Here is an 18090-nt window from a genome sequence, read left to right on the forward strand (position 1 = left end):
AAAAGTGTGTCTTTGAATACGGTATGAAGGAGAATAAGACAGAATGAGTTCTTTATTTAGAAGTACCGTTCGTTGTTTTTAGAATAAACCTACTAAAATTACCAGGACTTCCATCATGACATATTTTAATCCATATTTTAGGCAGTGACAGGGAGAATGTTTGAACCACCAAGATGAAATGTTTCACCTAGCTTAATTTAGACAGCTTGCTGATTTTAAATTTTAGTCAATTATTAAAACTCTCTCAAGGCTAGCAAGTCATTAATTACCTCTTTTTGACAGTAACCATCTCAAAAGCCCAATTAATATTTGGCTCTGATAATACAGTCAGTATATAAAAGCTGATAAATTTTGTCCTGTCTGACAGCTTTTTTAAAAAATGAAAACTTTATTTGTGGTAGCTTTTATAGCTACCTGGTTTGTTGACCCTGTCCACCACTTCAAACTCAGCAGGTACTTTATAATTTTGTTGTATATCTGGGTCTTTCTCTCCTTACCAAATTGAGTAGAAAATCATGTTTATTTAATGCACATGTTTGATTTTTCCCTGTGGGTTTTATAATATAGTTGGGTTGCATGCTGATGAAGCAGCTATTTTATGCTCTCTTGCGAGATGGAGATTAGTTATGAGACTCTTCACTATAAGCTAGCTTTCTGAGTGAAATGCAGAGGATGAAGCAAACACTTTGTCTATTCTTTTGACAGAGAGTTTCTGGCAATGGACAGCAAATGAATTACTGTATTTGTTCATTTATAAGAGTAGAAATGTTAGTTAAAATGACCCAAAAAGCCTGGGTTCACTCATCCATATGTTAATGTAACAACTCTCTCTTAAGTCTAATAAAAAGGAATCATTTCTGAGTATCAAAAAGGAATCATTTCTGCCCATCCTGGCTGGTAAAGGAAGACAGAGTGGGTTTGGCGGAGTGGGTGAAGGTGGCGGTTAATGCCTCCTTACAGGAACACAAGGTTCCAGCCACCTTAAAAGAACCTGTAATAAAACTGCTGTTGAAAAAATCATCACTGGAGAACAGTCAATTAGTCAACTTCCAATCATCTCTTTTTGAGAAAAGTCATGGAACGTGTAGTTGCCTCGCAACTCCAAGTGTTCTTGGAGGAAACAGATTATCTGGCACAGTCTTGTTTTAAACTGGGCATGGAATGAGGTACTCCTGGTCACTCGGAAGGCTGAACAGGGTATAGGATTACAGCCTGTGCTGGATGGGGTTACACTCTCCCTGAAGGCACAGGTTCTTGGACTCATCACTGAGTCTGAAACTCCAGGTTTCAGTAGTGGCCAGGGAAGCTTTTGCACAATTAAAGCTTTTGCAACAGTTGCACCCATACTTTGAGAAGCCGGAATTAGCCATGGGGATCAATGCTCTTGTTACATCCCAAATAAATTACTTCAACATGCTCTACGTGGGGTTGCCTTTGAAGACTGTTTGGAAGCTCCAAGTGGTCCTATGGGTAGCAGTCAGATTCCTCACTGGAGTGGAGTACACGGAGCACACAACCCCTGTTACATCAGCTCTACTGGCTGCCAGCCTTCCCAATTCAAGGTGCTGACTTTACCCTATAAAGACCTAAATGCTTACCTGTCTGAACGTATCTCCCTCTATAAACCATCGTGGATGTTAAGATCTTCTGGAGAGGCCCTGCTCTTGGTCCCATGTTCTTCACAAGTGTGGTTGGTGGGAACGAGAGACAGGGCCTTCTCAGTGGTGGCTCCTCAGCTCTGGAAGTCTTTCTCCAGTGAGATTAGATCAGCGTCCTCCTTCCTGGCCTTCAGAAAGAAACTAAAGACATGGTTATGGAACCAAGCTTTTGGCAAGTAAAGTAACGCAGTACAAGAAATAAATTTGGAATATGTGCAATCGACATTTGGAATGGCCCTAGTCTATGAATTTGAATCATGTGATTTTATTGTTCTTATTAGCTGGTTTTCATTCTTATGTCTTCATGCCTAATTGTTGTTTTATCTTAGGTTTAATTATCTTATTGATTTTAATGTTTAGTTATATGTTTTATTTAGATCTATGATTTGGTTTATATGTATGTGAAGCATTGAATTTTGCTATTCTTTGTTGTAAACTGCTTTGAGTCCCATCCCCCCCGGGGTAAGAAGAGCGGTATATAAATACAGTAAATAAATAAATAAATAAATAGAGTGGCAAAATGTAAGATGTTAGTTTACCCAGGGAAAGCCTCAAAGAAGCACCAACTCCTTCTCTTCTCTTTTCCGTGGTACTTCTTCTAGCCTTCTTTAATGCAGAAGTGGAAAAATGGCAGCTTTCCCACTTTTCAATATGACCCTTAATTCGTTCAGAGGTCACATCAAAATCCATGATTTTGTCCTCAAAACCAGTCCCTGAGGTTGGCTTATACATGAGTATATGCAGCACTATTATCTGTATATACTCGTGTATATATTTATAAAGAGCCTGGTTGAAATTTCAAGAATTGCAGGAGTGTTCTCATTGATGCATATAGAAAATCACTGGCAGCCCCTTCTTACCATATAGATCATAGTTGCTTTAGGCAGAAAATAGCAATAATCACATTTTCTGAATTTTCTCCTCTTCTTCCATTAGCCTCCAGTGGCACTGAATTCTAGATACAGGGGCATGTGTAGATGAAATATTCAACTATGCAAAACAGAAATGAATTTTCTTCCCACTTTGTGTGAACATGTGCCTCAAGTTGCTTGTCAACTTAACAGCAACCTGATGAAATTCATAGGGATTTCTTGGGCATGAAGTACTTGGGATGGTTTTGCAGGTTCCCTCTACTGAAATATAGCCTAGTTTTGTTTCCAGTTTCCCATGCAAGTACTAATTAGGCCTGACTGTTTATCAGATGGGAATGGTACCTTTGGGGTACTTTGGCCCCAACTCTTTCCTTTTTTCATTTCTATTATTAAGCTTATGAATTGCAGTGTAGATAGCATTTTAATAGACTAAAATGTCTATTAAAATTAATTCCCCGGTGGAGCAGTGGGTTAAACCGCTGAGCTGCTAAACTTGCTGACCGAAAGATTGGCGGTTTGAATCCAGGGAGTAGGGTAAGCTCCTGCTGTTAGCCCCAGTTTCTGCAAACTTAGCAGTTTTAAAACATGCAAATGTGAGTAGATCAATAGGTACCACTCTGGCGGGAAGGTAACGGCGCTCCATACAGTCATACTGGCCACATGACCTTAGAGGTGTCTACAGACAAGGCCGGCTCTTCGGCTTAGAAATTGAGATCAGCACCACCCGAAGTCGGACACAACTAGACTTAAATGTCAGGGAAAAACCTTTACCTTTAACTAGATCCCTAAATGATACCAAATTGAAATAAAATTTTGGAATTCTTGAAAATACATATGTACTCTTATAAGAATATAATTAGAATTCAGTTGTCTTGCTCTCCCTTTTATTAATGCATTGTTAGATTTATTCCAGTCAGAAACCTTGATTCTTCCTACTTTTGCCACTAGATGGGAGAATAAAGTCATCAATGTTGTGTTTTAGAGATACCTGCTAATTTATCATCTAGATTTTGTTTTGAAATTGCTTTTAGAAAACAACCTTGGATTAGTTAGGTATAGTTTATTTGCTTTGCTCATTTCATGAATATAGAGAATATCATAACATTAGTGCTAGCATATTCCACTTATCTATTAAGAGTATATATGTTTACTTCTTAAGGGAATATGAAGTCTTCAGTGATCATGAGTCAGTATTCCTCAGGAATGAAAAACAAGAGGTGAGTGTTTGTGTATGGAAGACATCATTCAAATGTTAAGGGACTGACAAGTATATTAAGAAATATTTTCAGCAGACAACGAGATTGAACAAAATTTACTATCATTTAAATGTTTCTATTTTTAATATTCTATTCTTTAATATACTTGATTATATGATTATAAGTATATTCTTTAATATACTTGATATGAACATGTTGAGTTAAGATGTCAACACTATGCATTTCATCATATATACTTGTCAAATGATTTCAATTTTATTCAGCCTGAGTTGATGTTTTTATTTGATTGTTATTTGTTATTTGTCATTTGATTCTGTTTTATATTGTGCTTCATGTTTACGTTTGTGTTTTGGCACTTTGTGCTGTCTATAAGCTGCCCAAAATCCCTTTTTGAGATGGTGGTGGTATATTTATAATTTATTATTATTATTATTATTATTATTAGTAGTAGTAGTAGTAGTAGTAGTAGTAAATGGACACATTGGCAAAGTTGCTAGTTTCAGAAACTAAGATGAAACTGAACAGGCAGTCCCCAAGTTACAAACAAGATAGGTTCTGTAAATGAGCAGCCTCTGAAAGTACAGTGGAACTTGTTTAATAATAATAGCCTGAAATTATTTAGAACTCAATCTGCTGAGGCCAGTTCAAATAATTCTTTTTGTCTTCACACATATTTTTGTAGGAAGAATATAGAATAAAATACACCTGGGATAGTATACCCGTAATGCATGTACCGGTGACAATAACATTTAAACCTGGTGATCAGGGTTTGGTAATGGAAGTGGACTCCTTATTCTTTGATGATCCTCCAGCTCCACCTGGTGAACCTGGAAAGCCCTTTGATGGCCTTTGGGATTATGAAGGTGAGAAAATTATTTTAAAATAGCTTCTTTTTTTTAGTCTTTGAAACATCCTGTATGTAACATGGCAAAGCACATCTGAGACTGAGACTGGAGCCCCATCTACACAGACATATAAAATCTAGATTTTCTGCTTTGAACTGGATTATATGACAGTGTAGACTCATATAAACCAGTTCAAATCAGATAATGTGTATTATCTGCTTTGATAATCTGGATTATATGGCAGTGTAGAAGGGGCCTGGATCTACACTGCCAAATAATGCAGTTTCAGAATACAGCTTAACTTCATTACATGGCAGTGTGGACTATATAATCCAGTTCAATGGAGTTAAACTGCATTCTGAAATTGCATTATATGGCAGTGTAGATGGGGCATGAGAGGCTTTTCAAAGTCATGTAGGGACAGGGCATGACAGAATGCTTTATCAAATATTCCACAGTTTAATGCGCAAGCACTTAGGGTGACTAAAGTATATATAGCAACAACTCATTTATCCACTGGTGTGGTTAAGCTGAACCTGGAGGAGAAGGTTGTGGTAATGGTGGCAAGAAGAACATGCCTGTAGAAGTGATAGTTATAAGATAAAAACAATGTATAGTCTTAGAAATGGGAGGATGAGACAGTTGGCTCCAAGCTCCCTAGTCCCGTCATGCCTGTGTTTAGAGGGGACATGTCAAGACAGGAGGTTCTTATAGCCAAGGTGCTCTGAGAAAGGTGGCTTGGGCAACTGTCTATGCCATAGAACAGGATATTTCAAAACCACTATTTACAAAATTTCAGAATTTGGGGGTAAAAGAGACCCCCTTTGGCCCTCAAAGACCCAGAAATGACTACAAATACATGACTAGGGATTTGGAGGCATTTTAATGGATAGTTTTGGGGGTTTGGTAATAAGGATGCATCTCTTCAAGAAGCCTTGGGGGCAATGTGATATCCTAGGGCCCTTTTACACAGCCATTTAACCCAGAATATCAAGGTAGATAATCCACAATATTTGCTTTGAATTGGATTATCTGAGTCCACACTGTCATATAATCCAGTGCAATGTGGATTTTATACAGCTGTGTGGAAGAGGCCTCAGTTTCCTGACAGATGACCATATATCTGATATACCCTATATTCTTTTTCACATATTGACATATCTTTGTTTTTTCTCAGTTGTTGAATCCTTCTTTTTGAATAGTGCAACAAGAAACTACTTGGAAGTAGAACTCTGTCCGTAAGTATTACCACACAAAAAGAGACCCACATGGTGTCCGTTATTTAAGAGTGGGCTACATCTGAAAGTTGTGCATTGTCATAATGAGCCTCCCTAGTTTGATGGATGGATTATCCTTTCAAACAGTGTCAAGTTATAACAAGAAGCTGTTTTGTGAGGAAGATGTGGGAAAGGAAAGATGGAAAGGATAAAGACCAGGTCTGACACAGACATTAGGTCAAATCTAACTCATTGGGTCACATGTTGCATTTTTGAACTAAGGGCTCTTCCACACAGCCCTATATCCCAGAATATCAAGGTAGAAAATCCCACAACATTTGCTTTGAACTGGGATATATGACATTGTGGACTCAGATAACCCAGTTCAAAGCAGATATTGTGGGATTTTCTGCCTTGATATTCTGGGATATAGTGCTGCATGGAAGGGCCCTGAGTCTTGGGTTTCAGAGCATGTATAATGTTTACTGGGAGCCCCCAGTGGCGCAGTGGGTTAAAGCACTGAGCTGCTGAGTTTGTTGATCAAAAGGTCACAGGTTCGATTCCGGGGAGTGGCGTGAGCTTCCGTTGTCAGCCCTAGCTTCTGCCAACCTAGCAGTTCGAAAACACGCAAATGTGAGTAGATCAATAGGTACCGCTCCGGCGGGAAGGTAATGGCGCTCCATGCAGTCATGCCGGCCACATGACCTTGGAGGTGTCTACGGACAACGCTGGTTCTTCGGCTTAGAAATGGAGATGAGCACCACACCCCAGAGTCAGACATGACTGGACTTAATGTCAGGGGACTACCTTTACCTTATAATTTTTACTGAAAGGAATTAGGGCTTAAAGAGAAAAAGTATATCTAGGCTTCAAACTAGGAAGACAAAATGTTAAACCAAGGTTTCATCTATTTATTGGGCTCTGAAATTAAGCATATTGGACCCATTAACAGAGATAGATAGCCCTATATCCCAGAATATCTGCTTTGAACTGGGTTATCTGAGTCCACACTGCCATATATTCCAGTTCAAAGCAGACAATGTGGGATTTCATTCACCTGTGTGAAAGGGGCCTTATTTTGTGGGATGATGAGATAAGCCCTATTTTTAATGTTAGTGATCTCGTTGCCTAAATTGGCTGTTCAAAAAAATGTGTGCAGAATACTTCTCTGAATTTACCATGTCAAAAGAAGCTGCCTGTTCAAGACACCTGGGTGATGTGAGGGGAAAAAAGATTTTAGGATATGTCACAAAACTCTTGAGAGTTCTATATGAAACATGGGTGCTCCTAAGAGTGCTGTTGCTTTGTTCAAAATACACATCAAATAAACAAATGTAGCATATTTGTTCATTTGTTTAGCAACTATCATTTAGAATGATTGTGGAGATGAACTGGGATGATTCTAAATGGACTGCTAAATTGCTCAAGAATAGGGCCATGTATAAATGTGTCATAATAATAACAGATGAAATAACTATTGTGGAATATGATTTCCCTTGGAGTTATTAACACACCTCTGGTCTCTTGCTTTTTCATATGCAAATAGAAGGAAAGACATAAAATTATCACATGTGAGTCTTCCAGCATGGGAGATTTCAGTGACATGCTTCTCAACTGTTTTCTCTGTGAGATTCATTAAACGTTTGTTTGACAATCACATAGTCTAGTTAAATCAGCTTTGACAAGGCATTTGATTTCTCCACTTAATTGTGTATTTGTTTTGATAGGCATGGCCAACATCTTGTATTACGTCTCTCCAGAGGAGATTGTATTGAAGTAAGTAGAATTCCCCTGGAAAACTTTTCATTGTTAAATAAATGAAACAGTTGCCCAACTAAATGAGACTTTCTCACTAGTATCTTTGTGCACTATTCATAGTGTCTCTACTCTATAGTATATAAGGCCTGTCCAGACGGCCCCTTTATTGCGTAAACTTCCACAATAAAAAGGGGGCTGTCCAGACGACATTCCAGACAGTCCCACATTAATTTGCTACAAACCAGGAAAACTCTGGTTTGTAGCAAATTAATTTGTTAGTGCATTTATTCCTCGCCTTCTTGGAAGGTGCGGGATAAATGCACCATTCCCACGGTTTACCCACTCCCCTCTCCCCAATCCCCCAGACCCTTTAGAAAAGTAAAAGAAAAACTTACCAGCCTGCAGTATTCCCTCTGTGCAGCTCTCCCAGGGTGTACAAATGATATGTCAGGAGAGTGGGGGGTGGTGGGGGGAGGAAAATTGTCACCCCCCCCCCCCCCCGCACTCCTGCAGTGTAATTTGTATGCGCTGGGAAAGCTGCATGGAGGGAATACTGCAGACCGGTAAGTTTCTTTTACTTTTCTAAAGGGTCTGGGGGCTTGGGGGGGGATAGGGCCTCCCCACGATCTTTCGGGCTAGTCCCAAGAGAATGTGTGGACAACTCACCTCAGAAAACGTGCTTTCTGGGATGGGTGCGGACATCCCTCCCAAAATATCCACTTTTTTAACGTGGATGCTTTTGGGATAAAGGATTGTCTAGATCCGCACAGAGTTATTTGCACACTCATGTATGATGACATTATAGGATATATATAATCGTTATATGTGCAAATCTTGCCACCTCTGCATCTTAATAAGCATTCCAGTTGGAATAGCTTTCATTGGAGATGCCAGAATGTAGACCTTTTTGATTGACAACTACTATACTGAATATACTATAGGGATGATATACCGGCCAGCATCAGCCGTTTGTAATGTATTAGTTTAAATATTTAGAATTTGTAGTTTTGACTGTGTTGTTTTTATATATATTGCTAGCCACCCAGAGCAGCTATGAGGAATACCAAGGCATACATTGAGTACCTAATAACTATAATACTAATTCTGTATTTTGTATCACCATTGCCTGTTAAAGGCAATACAAAATAATTCCATGTATGAACACATCTTTAAATAGCAGCCAATTGTGAGAAAGCAGGGAAGCTTAGTGGTTAAATGGGGGGGGGGGGATATATACATGGCAGAAATGGTGGTGCTGATCTGGAGTGGGGTATCACAGATCAGCATCACTGAAGTCCACAAGGCCAACTTCCAAGCCAGCCCAGAGGTTGGATGGCATCCACACAACCCAGCAGTGCCAGACCAGATTCAGTGCCTGTGGACTGCCAACCATTTTTGATCTGGATGTAGCAGCAACCACCGGGCATGAAACTACTGGCATACATTTCTTGGTGTCTGTAGTGATGCTAGCTGGAGAAATGAAACAACATAAGAGAGGGCAGGGAGGAATTGCCTCCTCCTTTTGCTCTTTTTTTCTCCAACTTGTTGCTTTGGCTGGAGTGACTACAGGTGCCAAGTGATGACCACAGTTCCATGCCCAGTGGTTGCCACTACAGCCAGAACAATGAGGGAAGGCAAGTGCCATCCCCATCCCCAAGCTGCCCAAGCTTGGAGAAATCTGGATGGTGGTGAAAACAGGCATGGCCACTTGTGAATAAGAAGTGGCTGAACTCTTTACATTGGCCCCAAACACATGCAAGTTCTGAACATCAGGGAAGCTCCAGAGCATCCCGTGGCATTTTTTTTTTTTTTTACATGGGAGAAGGTGAATGGTTCCTGTGCATTTGATGACTCGGAGTCCATTCACTTCCAAGCCAACTCATTTGGCTTACGTAGATTTCATTAACAATGCAATTTTGTCTGTCTACCCAAAAGTAAGTCCTTTAAGCTCAGTAAGATTTCTATCCAAGTAAAGATTGCAGTTGATGTGACTGATTTTAGTTCCCAGGTTTGAAGTCAGAAAATTATAAAGCACAGTTGTCATATGGTTAATATATTTGCAGTGACATCTTAGTCCCCTGCTCAATACAAACTCTGACCATGGCATAATCTAAAACGGCCTCATAAATAACTTTCATTGTATGTTCAAGGGAGATTACTCATAAGTAAATATATGAAATAATGGGGCCCATATGTACTAGTCTCTCAAGAGCAAATATAGTTATTCTACTAAAGGATTTTGCAAGGTATTGCAAATTATAGTATAAGCCGTGAACCTTTTGCCTCACGTATAGTCTTTAAATAGTCAATCACTTTGTTCATGATTTTTAAAAATATTCCCTTTCCCCCTTTGATATTTTTCTGTTCTGGTAATTACAGGCTATGAATTCATTTCATCATCTGCATTAGTGTTTGGAACATAAATCACAGTAATGCTGTTAAGTAATGCCAGCACATCTGCAAATCACTTGCAAATTGGTTTCATGGAGCTTATTCTATCAAATGAATTTAAAAAGAAAAACTCCCTCACCTGTTGACAAATTCTGCATTTACATCAAAGTTTTTATTATGCTATAAATTTATCTGAGACCATTTATTCCCCTGTTTAGTACTGAACAATTTGGCAGTCCTTGAAACTCTCATAAGCAATGCATATATATTTCCATGGAACTGAAAAAAGGAGCTTTATGTGTCAGAAGCTAATACTCAAGGGCCATGCTATGGAAATGCATAATAAATTATTTACATATTATCTCATTTTAAAATTCTGGACAGTAGTGATATCTTAGCAAATGGTTTCACTATAAAAACTATGATGCAGTTGAAATCTATGTTGTAGAACAAAGTACAAATTATATGGCTTAAAATGAAAAAAAAGCATACTTACTGGTTTTATTTGACACTTCCCCCATTCATGAGATAAATGGGTCAATACTAATAAGAATGCCTTATTTTAAGGATCTGTACTGTTAAAAAATGGTCGCAGGAAAAGTAAAATAGTTTGTGCCATTAGCAGCAATGGGTGTCACAGGAGAAAGTGGGTGGGTGGGAACCAAGTGAACAAACACAATTTAGAATTCAGTTAAAAATGGAACAACAGCAACTACTACTACTACTACTACTACTACTTTATTTTTGCATCCCGCCTCCATCTCCCCGAAGGGACTTGGGGCAGCTTATATATGGCACAATGGGCCTGGAACAACGCATAAAATAAACACACAACACAATAAAAAATAAAACCACAAGCATATAAAACAATTATTTAAACAAAACCTTACTCTTTGATAGAATTGGTCACACTCATTGGAGGCCAACAAGTTACAGGGAACAGGGAACTCCTTTGTTAAAACAACTTTATTTGGTTCTCGGTTATTCCTGGGACAAATTCAAAGTGTTCCTACAATCATAGAATCATAGAGTTGGAAGAGACCTCTTGGGCCATCAAGTCCAACCCCCTGCCAAGAAGCAGGAAAATCACATTCAAAGCACCTCTGACAGATAGCCCCCCATCTCTGTTTAAAAGCCTCCAAAGAAGGAGCCTCCACCACACTCCAGGGCAGAGAGTTCCACTGCTGAATGGCTCCCACAGTCAGGAAGTTCTTCCTCATGTTCAGATAGAATCTCCTTTCCTGTAGTTTGAAGCTATTGTTCCATTGCGTCCTAGTCTCTAAGGCAGCAGAAAACAAGCTTGCTCCCTCCTCCCTATGACTTCCCCTCACATATTTATACATGGCCATCATGTCTCCTCTCTGCCTTCTCTTCTGCAGGCTAAACATGCCCAGCTCTTTAAGTTGTTCCTCATAGGGCTTGTTCTCCAGACCCTTGATCATTTTAGTCACACTCCTCTGGACACATTGTCAACATCTCCCTTCAGTTGTGGTACCCAGAATTGAACACATTATTCCAGGTGTGGTCTGACTAAGGCAGAATAGAGGGGTAGCATGACTTCCCTGGATCTAGACAGTATACTCCTATTTATGCAGGCCAAAATCCCATTGCCTTTTTTTAGCTGCCGCATTACATTGTTGGCTCATGTTCAACTTCCTGTCCATGAGGACTTCCAAGATCTTTTTTCACATGTACTGTTATAGGGCCAGGTGTTCACCATTCTGTATCTTTGCATTCCATTTTTTTTCTGCCTAAGTGGAGTATCTTGCATTTGTCTGTTAGTTTTGGCCCTTCTCTCTAATCTGTTAAGATGGTTCTGAATTCTGCTCCTGTCTTCTGGAGTATTGGCTATACCTCCTAATTTGGTGTCATCTGCAAACTTGATGATCATGCCTTCTAACTCTTCATTGAAGTCTTTAATAAAGATTTTGAACAGAACTGGGCCCAGGATGGAAACCTGTGGCACTCCACTCATCACTGTTGGCTAGGACCACTGTTGGTTAGGACCTATAAAGAATTACTATATATACTTATGTGTACATCTTGAAATTTTGTCAAAAAATTGACTCTCAAACATGATCTATAACTCTAGGACAACCTAAAAGAAGCAGTGACAACCCCTACTCCTCAATTCTCTCTGCCATCTTACTTACCACTTCTGGCCGTTTTGAATGCCTGGACAGGAAAATGGTGGCAGCCAGGGGCAACTGGTCCTTTGAAACAGCACAGATGCTTTCCTCTTTTGACTTAATTATAGGTCATATCAAAAACCATAATTTTGGACCCCAAACTTGCTCTTGACTTGCTCTTGAGTTTGTTTTCCAAACATAATTATTACTGAAAATAATTTTGTTATAGGCAGGAGATAGGTGTTAAAAACAATTTTCAACAGGTATCAAATATACTAGTCATGCCACTAACGAAATCATTACAAAAATGTAATGATCCAAAAAACTATAGACCAACCTCCTTGTTGTGTCATCTTTATAAAGCTCTGGGGAGACTTATTCTGCACAGAATTATGGAAAAAATAGACCCATTTATGATCCCACAGCAAGATGGTTTCAGGAAAGAGAAAGCTGCACATCACAAGTGCTGAACCTGACTCAACACATAGCAGATGGTTTTGAAAGACAGCAGATTACAGGAACTGCCTTCCTGTCAGCAGCTTATAATAATGTAAACCATTGCCTCCTCCTGAACAACAATGTATAATATCAGAAAGGATTGTCAACTCATCCACTACATAGGAAATCTGCTACAAAACAGGAGCTTTTTTGTTGAGTTTCAGGGTCAGAGAAGCAGATGGCGAAAACAGAAGAACGGTTTGCCTCAGTGGAGCGTCCTTGCTCCATCAATGTTTAACATTTACACAAATGATCAGCCACTGCCAGAAGAGACAGAGAGTTTCATCTATGCTGACGATTGTGCCATCACCATTCAAGCAGGGAGCCTTGAAATGGGTGAACAGAAGCTCTCTGAAGTTTTAGGTGCTCTTACTGCCTATTACAGCTGATTCCTAATCCAGCTAAAATGCAGACATGTGCTTTACATCTTAAGAACAGACAAGCATCTTGAGCTCTGAGTATTACCTGGGAAGGAATCCCTCTGGAGCATTGCGGCACACCAAAATACATGGGAGTTACTCTATACCAAGCACTGACTTATAAGAAGCACTGCTTGAATATCAAGCAAAAAGTGGGTGCTAGAAATAATATCATATGAAAGCTGACTGGCACAACCTAGGGATCACAACCAGACACAGTGAAGACATCTGGCCTTGTGCTTTGCTACTCTTCTGCCGAAGAGTACATTCCCAGTGTGGAAAACATCTTACCATGTTAAAACAGTGTATGTGGCTCTTAATGAGGCATGCTGCATTATCACAGGATGTCTATGCCCTACACTACTGGAGAAATTATACTGTTTAGCTGGTATTGCATCACCTGAAATCCATCAGGAAATAGCAACCTGTAATGAAAGGATCAAGGCAGTGACATCTCTGGCCCATCATCTGTTCAGACATCAGTTAGTAAGTCAATGCCTTCAATCAAAAAATAGCTTCCTAAGATCTATAGAGATACTCGCAGTAACACCTCAGCAAGTGACAATCCAAAAGTGGCAAGTTAAAACCCGGAACCTCAATCAGTGGCTGATACCAGATGAGAAACTCCCTCCTGGGAACACAGAAGACTGGGCAACTTGGAAGGTGCTGAACAGACTGCGTCCTGGAATCCACAAGATGCAGAGCTAACCTTTAGAAATGGGCCCACAAAGTTGAATCCACAACATGCGAGTATGGGGATGAGCAAACCACAGATCACTTACTACAATACAATCTGAGCCCTGCTACATGCACAATGGAGGACCTTCTTACAGCGACACCATAGGCCAGGGGTCCTCAAACTTTTTAAATGGAGGCCCAGGTCACAGTGCCTCAAATTGTTGGAGGGCTGGATTATAATCTGAAAAAACATGCATCAATTCCTGCACACATCTTATTTGTAGTGCAAAACACACTTTAAAACAATACAATGATTAAATGAAGAACAATTTAAACAAATATAAACTTATTAGTATTTCAGTGGGAAGTATGGGCCTGCTTTTGGTTGATGAGATAAGATTGTTGTTGTTATTTTTTGCTTCCAAGTCATTTCAGACTTAGGCTGACTCTGAGCGAGGGCTGGGTAAATGACCTTGGAGGGCCGTATCCACCCCCCCCCCCCGGAGCTTAGTTTGAGGACCCCTGCCATAGGCACTCCAAGTAGCCAGCTTCTGGTCAAATATAATATTAGTATAATGCCAAGTTTTTAACTCTGTGGTTCTTCTATATACATTGTAACTGTATTCTCAATTAGCTTCTGACACAATAAATAAATAAACAAAATTTTCTTTAGTTAAATTGAATTTCCTTAAAGACAAATGTTGCTCTAGGTTCAAGAGAGTTTAATAAATATCACCTGAAAATATTTCTCTTTTCCCATGTTCAAAACAGACTTCAAGAAAGGCATAGTCTAAGTGCAAAACTTTGGCTTGGGCAATGACTGTATCCTATTTGCTTAGTAGTCCCGTTTGATGTTAATGCTTTGATTTCAGTACAAATAGTTTCAATTAGCACATCTCCATAACAAGAACGAGGATAGATGCTTCTGTAAGCAGCTGGTAGCTGCCACTTCACAATTAAAATTCTCTGATTCCTGCTATTTATTTGAATTTAGGTCCGCTCCAGGGATTATGCTTCCATTTTAATCTATTTTGTCAGATGGCCACAAGGAACACATATTGAAAAGCTGAAAGCAATATGGTTCCTGTACACAATGCTGAAAAACTAAGCAAGAAATCCTCTTGCTATTGTGAATTGCCTGAAAGGTTTTTCAACTTCACAGGTTACCTTAATATACCGTATGTTGATGTACTTTCTGAAAAGTCATTTCACACAGAGCTAAATATTTTAAAGTATAGCAATATAGTATGTGGGATACTCCCCTAAATTTACCATGGAAACTGTGGCTAATAGTGAACCCCATTGAATGACTTCTCTTGAAAGTCACACAGAAGATAACAGCAAACAGATGTCCTTTGCTAGGTTATCCAGTGTGACTCTGTGGTTATTTCTAGCAGAAGCATAAAATGGAATCACCTGAGGGACTTTGAAAATTTCTAGAGAAGACGTACTGTGATGGATGCTACTGGTGAAACCACGGGCACTAGTCCTGTGGGTGCAGCAGCCTACCACACAATGTTTCCTTGATCTTTGGTAGACATTCACGTATGTCTTTTAAAATAGTTTTATTACGTAATATATGGAGTGCAGATGTGAATCTGGTGTAGAAAAAAAAATAGCTATAAGGTTTTTTTTAAGTGTAACTTTTCCTTCCTTTGTGTAGAAAGAGCTCCCATTGTCATTTAAAGCAGATATAAACGGGGGCACTTGGAATGGCACAGCAATTATTCCTTGGAGCTATTTTCCCCCTGGTGTAGACAAGATGAATTCATATGCAATTCATGGATCTGGGATTGGAAGAACATATGAAGCACTTTATCCAATACCACCAAAAGAGATTGAAGAAGGCCAGGGTCCTAACTTGTGAGTACAATGCCCCCCTCATTTCTCTTCCTTTGCTTTTTTGGGTAATTTTGAAATATTGTTTCCTTGCAAAGTTACTTAGATAACAAATTTAGAAAATCTTCTTGGTTTACACTGAAGTATTGAAACATACACTCTGTGTTCTTTGCATTGCACTACAGGGACTTTTTATGATGTGTAAAAGCAGTAAAAAAGATGTACAGGTCATAAATGTAATGAGGAGACATGCTATTTTTCCACAATGCATCCAACACATCTGATCTTTGACTTCCGCATTATTCTCTAAATGAATCCCAAGATTATTAGACCCACCAGGAAAGCATTTCGTAGCAAAACAGAGCAATATATCTCAATCCGATGTTTATTACTGTTCTCCCCTTTGGATTCTAGTGTGTTTATTCAGAACTCTGTAACAGTAGTTTCCAGATCTGGATCTGTAATGTTACAGATTTTTTTGGAGTACAACTCTTAAAAGGATGACCAATAGTCTAGGATTCTGAGAGTTGTGGTCCAACAATATTTTGGGAACTGTATAGGAAACAACATATCACTTGCCACTAAAGTACCAACAATTGATGTATTTCACTGTTGTGTAACACTTTCATCTTGATTATTTGAATGTGCACAATTCAAATGATATTTTGATAACATTTAGTAAAAGCATTTTGGCAAAACGGTGTTTTTCAAGAACAGAAATATTATGCCACGAAACACACAAAACAAACCAATATGTCTTTCACAACCTATACACTTCATCACTTCTGTTGAATGTCTGAAGTGCCAATCATTTACAAACATACTGTTTTGACCAATATTGTAGGAACCTCTTTTGGGGAAAAAATAAACACTCTGTCTTTAAGTAGAAAAAGTTGCTATCCTACATCACTCATCTGGCCTATGATCCATTGAACTTCTTTAGAGACATGTAAATGATTGTAGTGTAATCATTTAGTCACCTAATGCTATTAATTATTGAAACATACACATGTTTCATGCTTTAATTCAAAGAAGGAAGACATTTGTCAAACAAAAAATTACTGTTCCTGTTTCATTACTGTTCTTTCTGTCTAGGTATACATACAGTGGTCTCCCTTATATTAGAGAATCATAAATTGATACCAAAACAATTATAACATCATTTTAAAGAGGAGTATGGTGTTTTTTTAAATGCACAGTAGATATTTAGGATTTTAACAATTCTTATGTTTATTTTTTTAATAGCCACCGTCTAGAATATTTCAAAGATTTCAGTCTAAACAACATAATGGGAAATGACTGGACTCAACCACCATCAGATCTGTGGTCATAACTTCAGAAGCTCCTGAAGTCAAGTCAGTCAACTATAAGTCACCTGCAAATTTTTAGATATGAAAGATGGCATCTTTAATTGGTTGTATATTGTGGTCTTAATTGGACTGTCCAGTAAAATAAACAAACCGATTACTTCTTTCATTGTCACTTATCCTGCTGTTTTGAACCAATACATATTCTTCCTTCTTATAAGCCATACTTCATACATGATGAATACAGATGATTTTTTTTTTTGCATTATCTGAAGCCAATGATCAAATGATGCTAATGATGGCTTACAGCAGTAGTTCTCAACCTGTGGATCCCCAGATGTTTTGGCCTTCAACTCCCAGAAATCCTAATAACTGGCAAACCGGCTGGGATTTCTGGGAGTTGTAGGTCAAAACACCCAGGGAACCACAGGTTGTGAACCATTAGCTTATAGTGTTAATATGAAATAAAAATATTGCAAAAACAATCAAAACACAATAAAAAGTAGAGAAAAATCAGAAATGGACAGAAGAGCAAGCATATAATCCAAAAACTGGAGACAGAGAATAAAAATACCTGATTGACTCCAAAAATGACATCAAATTATGTCCTAAGCAAGTCTTCCAAAGAAAGGAAGACTTATCATCAGGGTACCTGAATAGGAAAGTTCTATTCTCAAGGCATCCGCTGCCACATCTGTGATGGTATAGGGTACTAGAAGAAGGGGCACTGAGGATGGCCTGAAGACAAAGGTGAGTTAATATGGAAAAAAACAATATTGTAAATGCTTTGAGCCACAAAAGGTCAGGAAGAGGACAATCTCATTATTTTTACCTGTATTTCTCATTTCTTCTTGCTGGAACACTTTGGACTGTTGTCTTTTGCATGGTACTGTCTCTAACCACCTATTCACATTGATGAATCACTTCTCGGTGCTGCCGACACAGACTCTGCCATAACCCATCAAATGACACAGGGCTACTTCTGGTGGGGCTCTATTGGACTCCATGCCAGCACTGTGTCGGCAGCACTGAGAAGCAAAGCCCAGAGTTGGGTGTACACCTGACTCCTCATACAAGAAGCCAGGGAGAAAGTAGGAGGAAGCTAGGAACAACATGGAAACGTCATGGGATGGGATCCCACGACCACCGATGGTAAAGGGACAAAGCCTTACGTTGCCCCACAGTTTTCCTCACTATCCCCCAGCTTCTTGTCCTCCATGTGATGAGGTCCTAGGTCTAATATAGTTTTCAAGTTCTGTCCT

At 39.0% G+C, this 18090-nt stretch overlaps 1 protein-coding gene across 1 annotated transcript; it reads left to right on the forward strand.

The window, feature by feature from the left end:
* The first annotated feature begins 285 nt into the window (after window positions 1-285).
* Window positions 286-16992, forward strand: LOC132775479 (UPF0462 protein C4orf33 homolog). Its single transcript, XM_060776207.2, has 7 exons — window positions 286-453; window positions 3690-3747; window positions 4430-4610; window positions 5770-5830; window positions 7537-7585; window positions 15346-15545; window positions 16767-16992. The coding sequence occupies exons 1-7, from the start codon at window positions 380-382 to the stop codon at window positions 16852-16854; spliced, it is 711 nt and encodes a 236-aa protein (XP_060632190.2). The 5' UTR covers window positions 286-379; the 3' UTR covers window positions 16855-16992.
* Window positions 16993-18090: the final 1098 nt, after the last annotated feature.

This window comes from Anolis sagrei, chromosome 5 (assembly GCF_037176765.1).
Source record: "Anolis sagrei isolate rAnoSag1 chromosome 5, rAnoSag1.mat, whole genome shotgun sequence".
NCBI classification, from domain to species: domain Eukaryota; kingdom Metazoa; phylum Chordata; class Lepidosauria; order Squamata; family Dactyloidae; genus Anolis; species Anolis sagrei.

Coding starts and splice junctions, on each gene's coding strand:
- LOC132775479 (XM_060776207.2), top strand. CDS start 380: ATGAAAACTTTATTTGTGGTAGCTTTTATAGCTACCTGGTTTGTTGAC. Junction 5,831..7,536: donor TTGGAAGTAGAACTCTGTCC/GTAAGTATTACC, acceptor TTGTTTTGATAG/GCATGGCCAACATCTTGTAT. Junction 15,546..16,766: donor GAAGGCCAGGGTCCTAACTT/GTGAGTACAATG, acceptor TTTTTTTAATAG/CCACCGTCTAGAATATTTCA.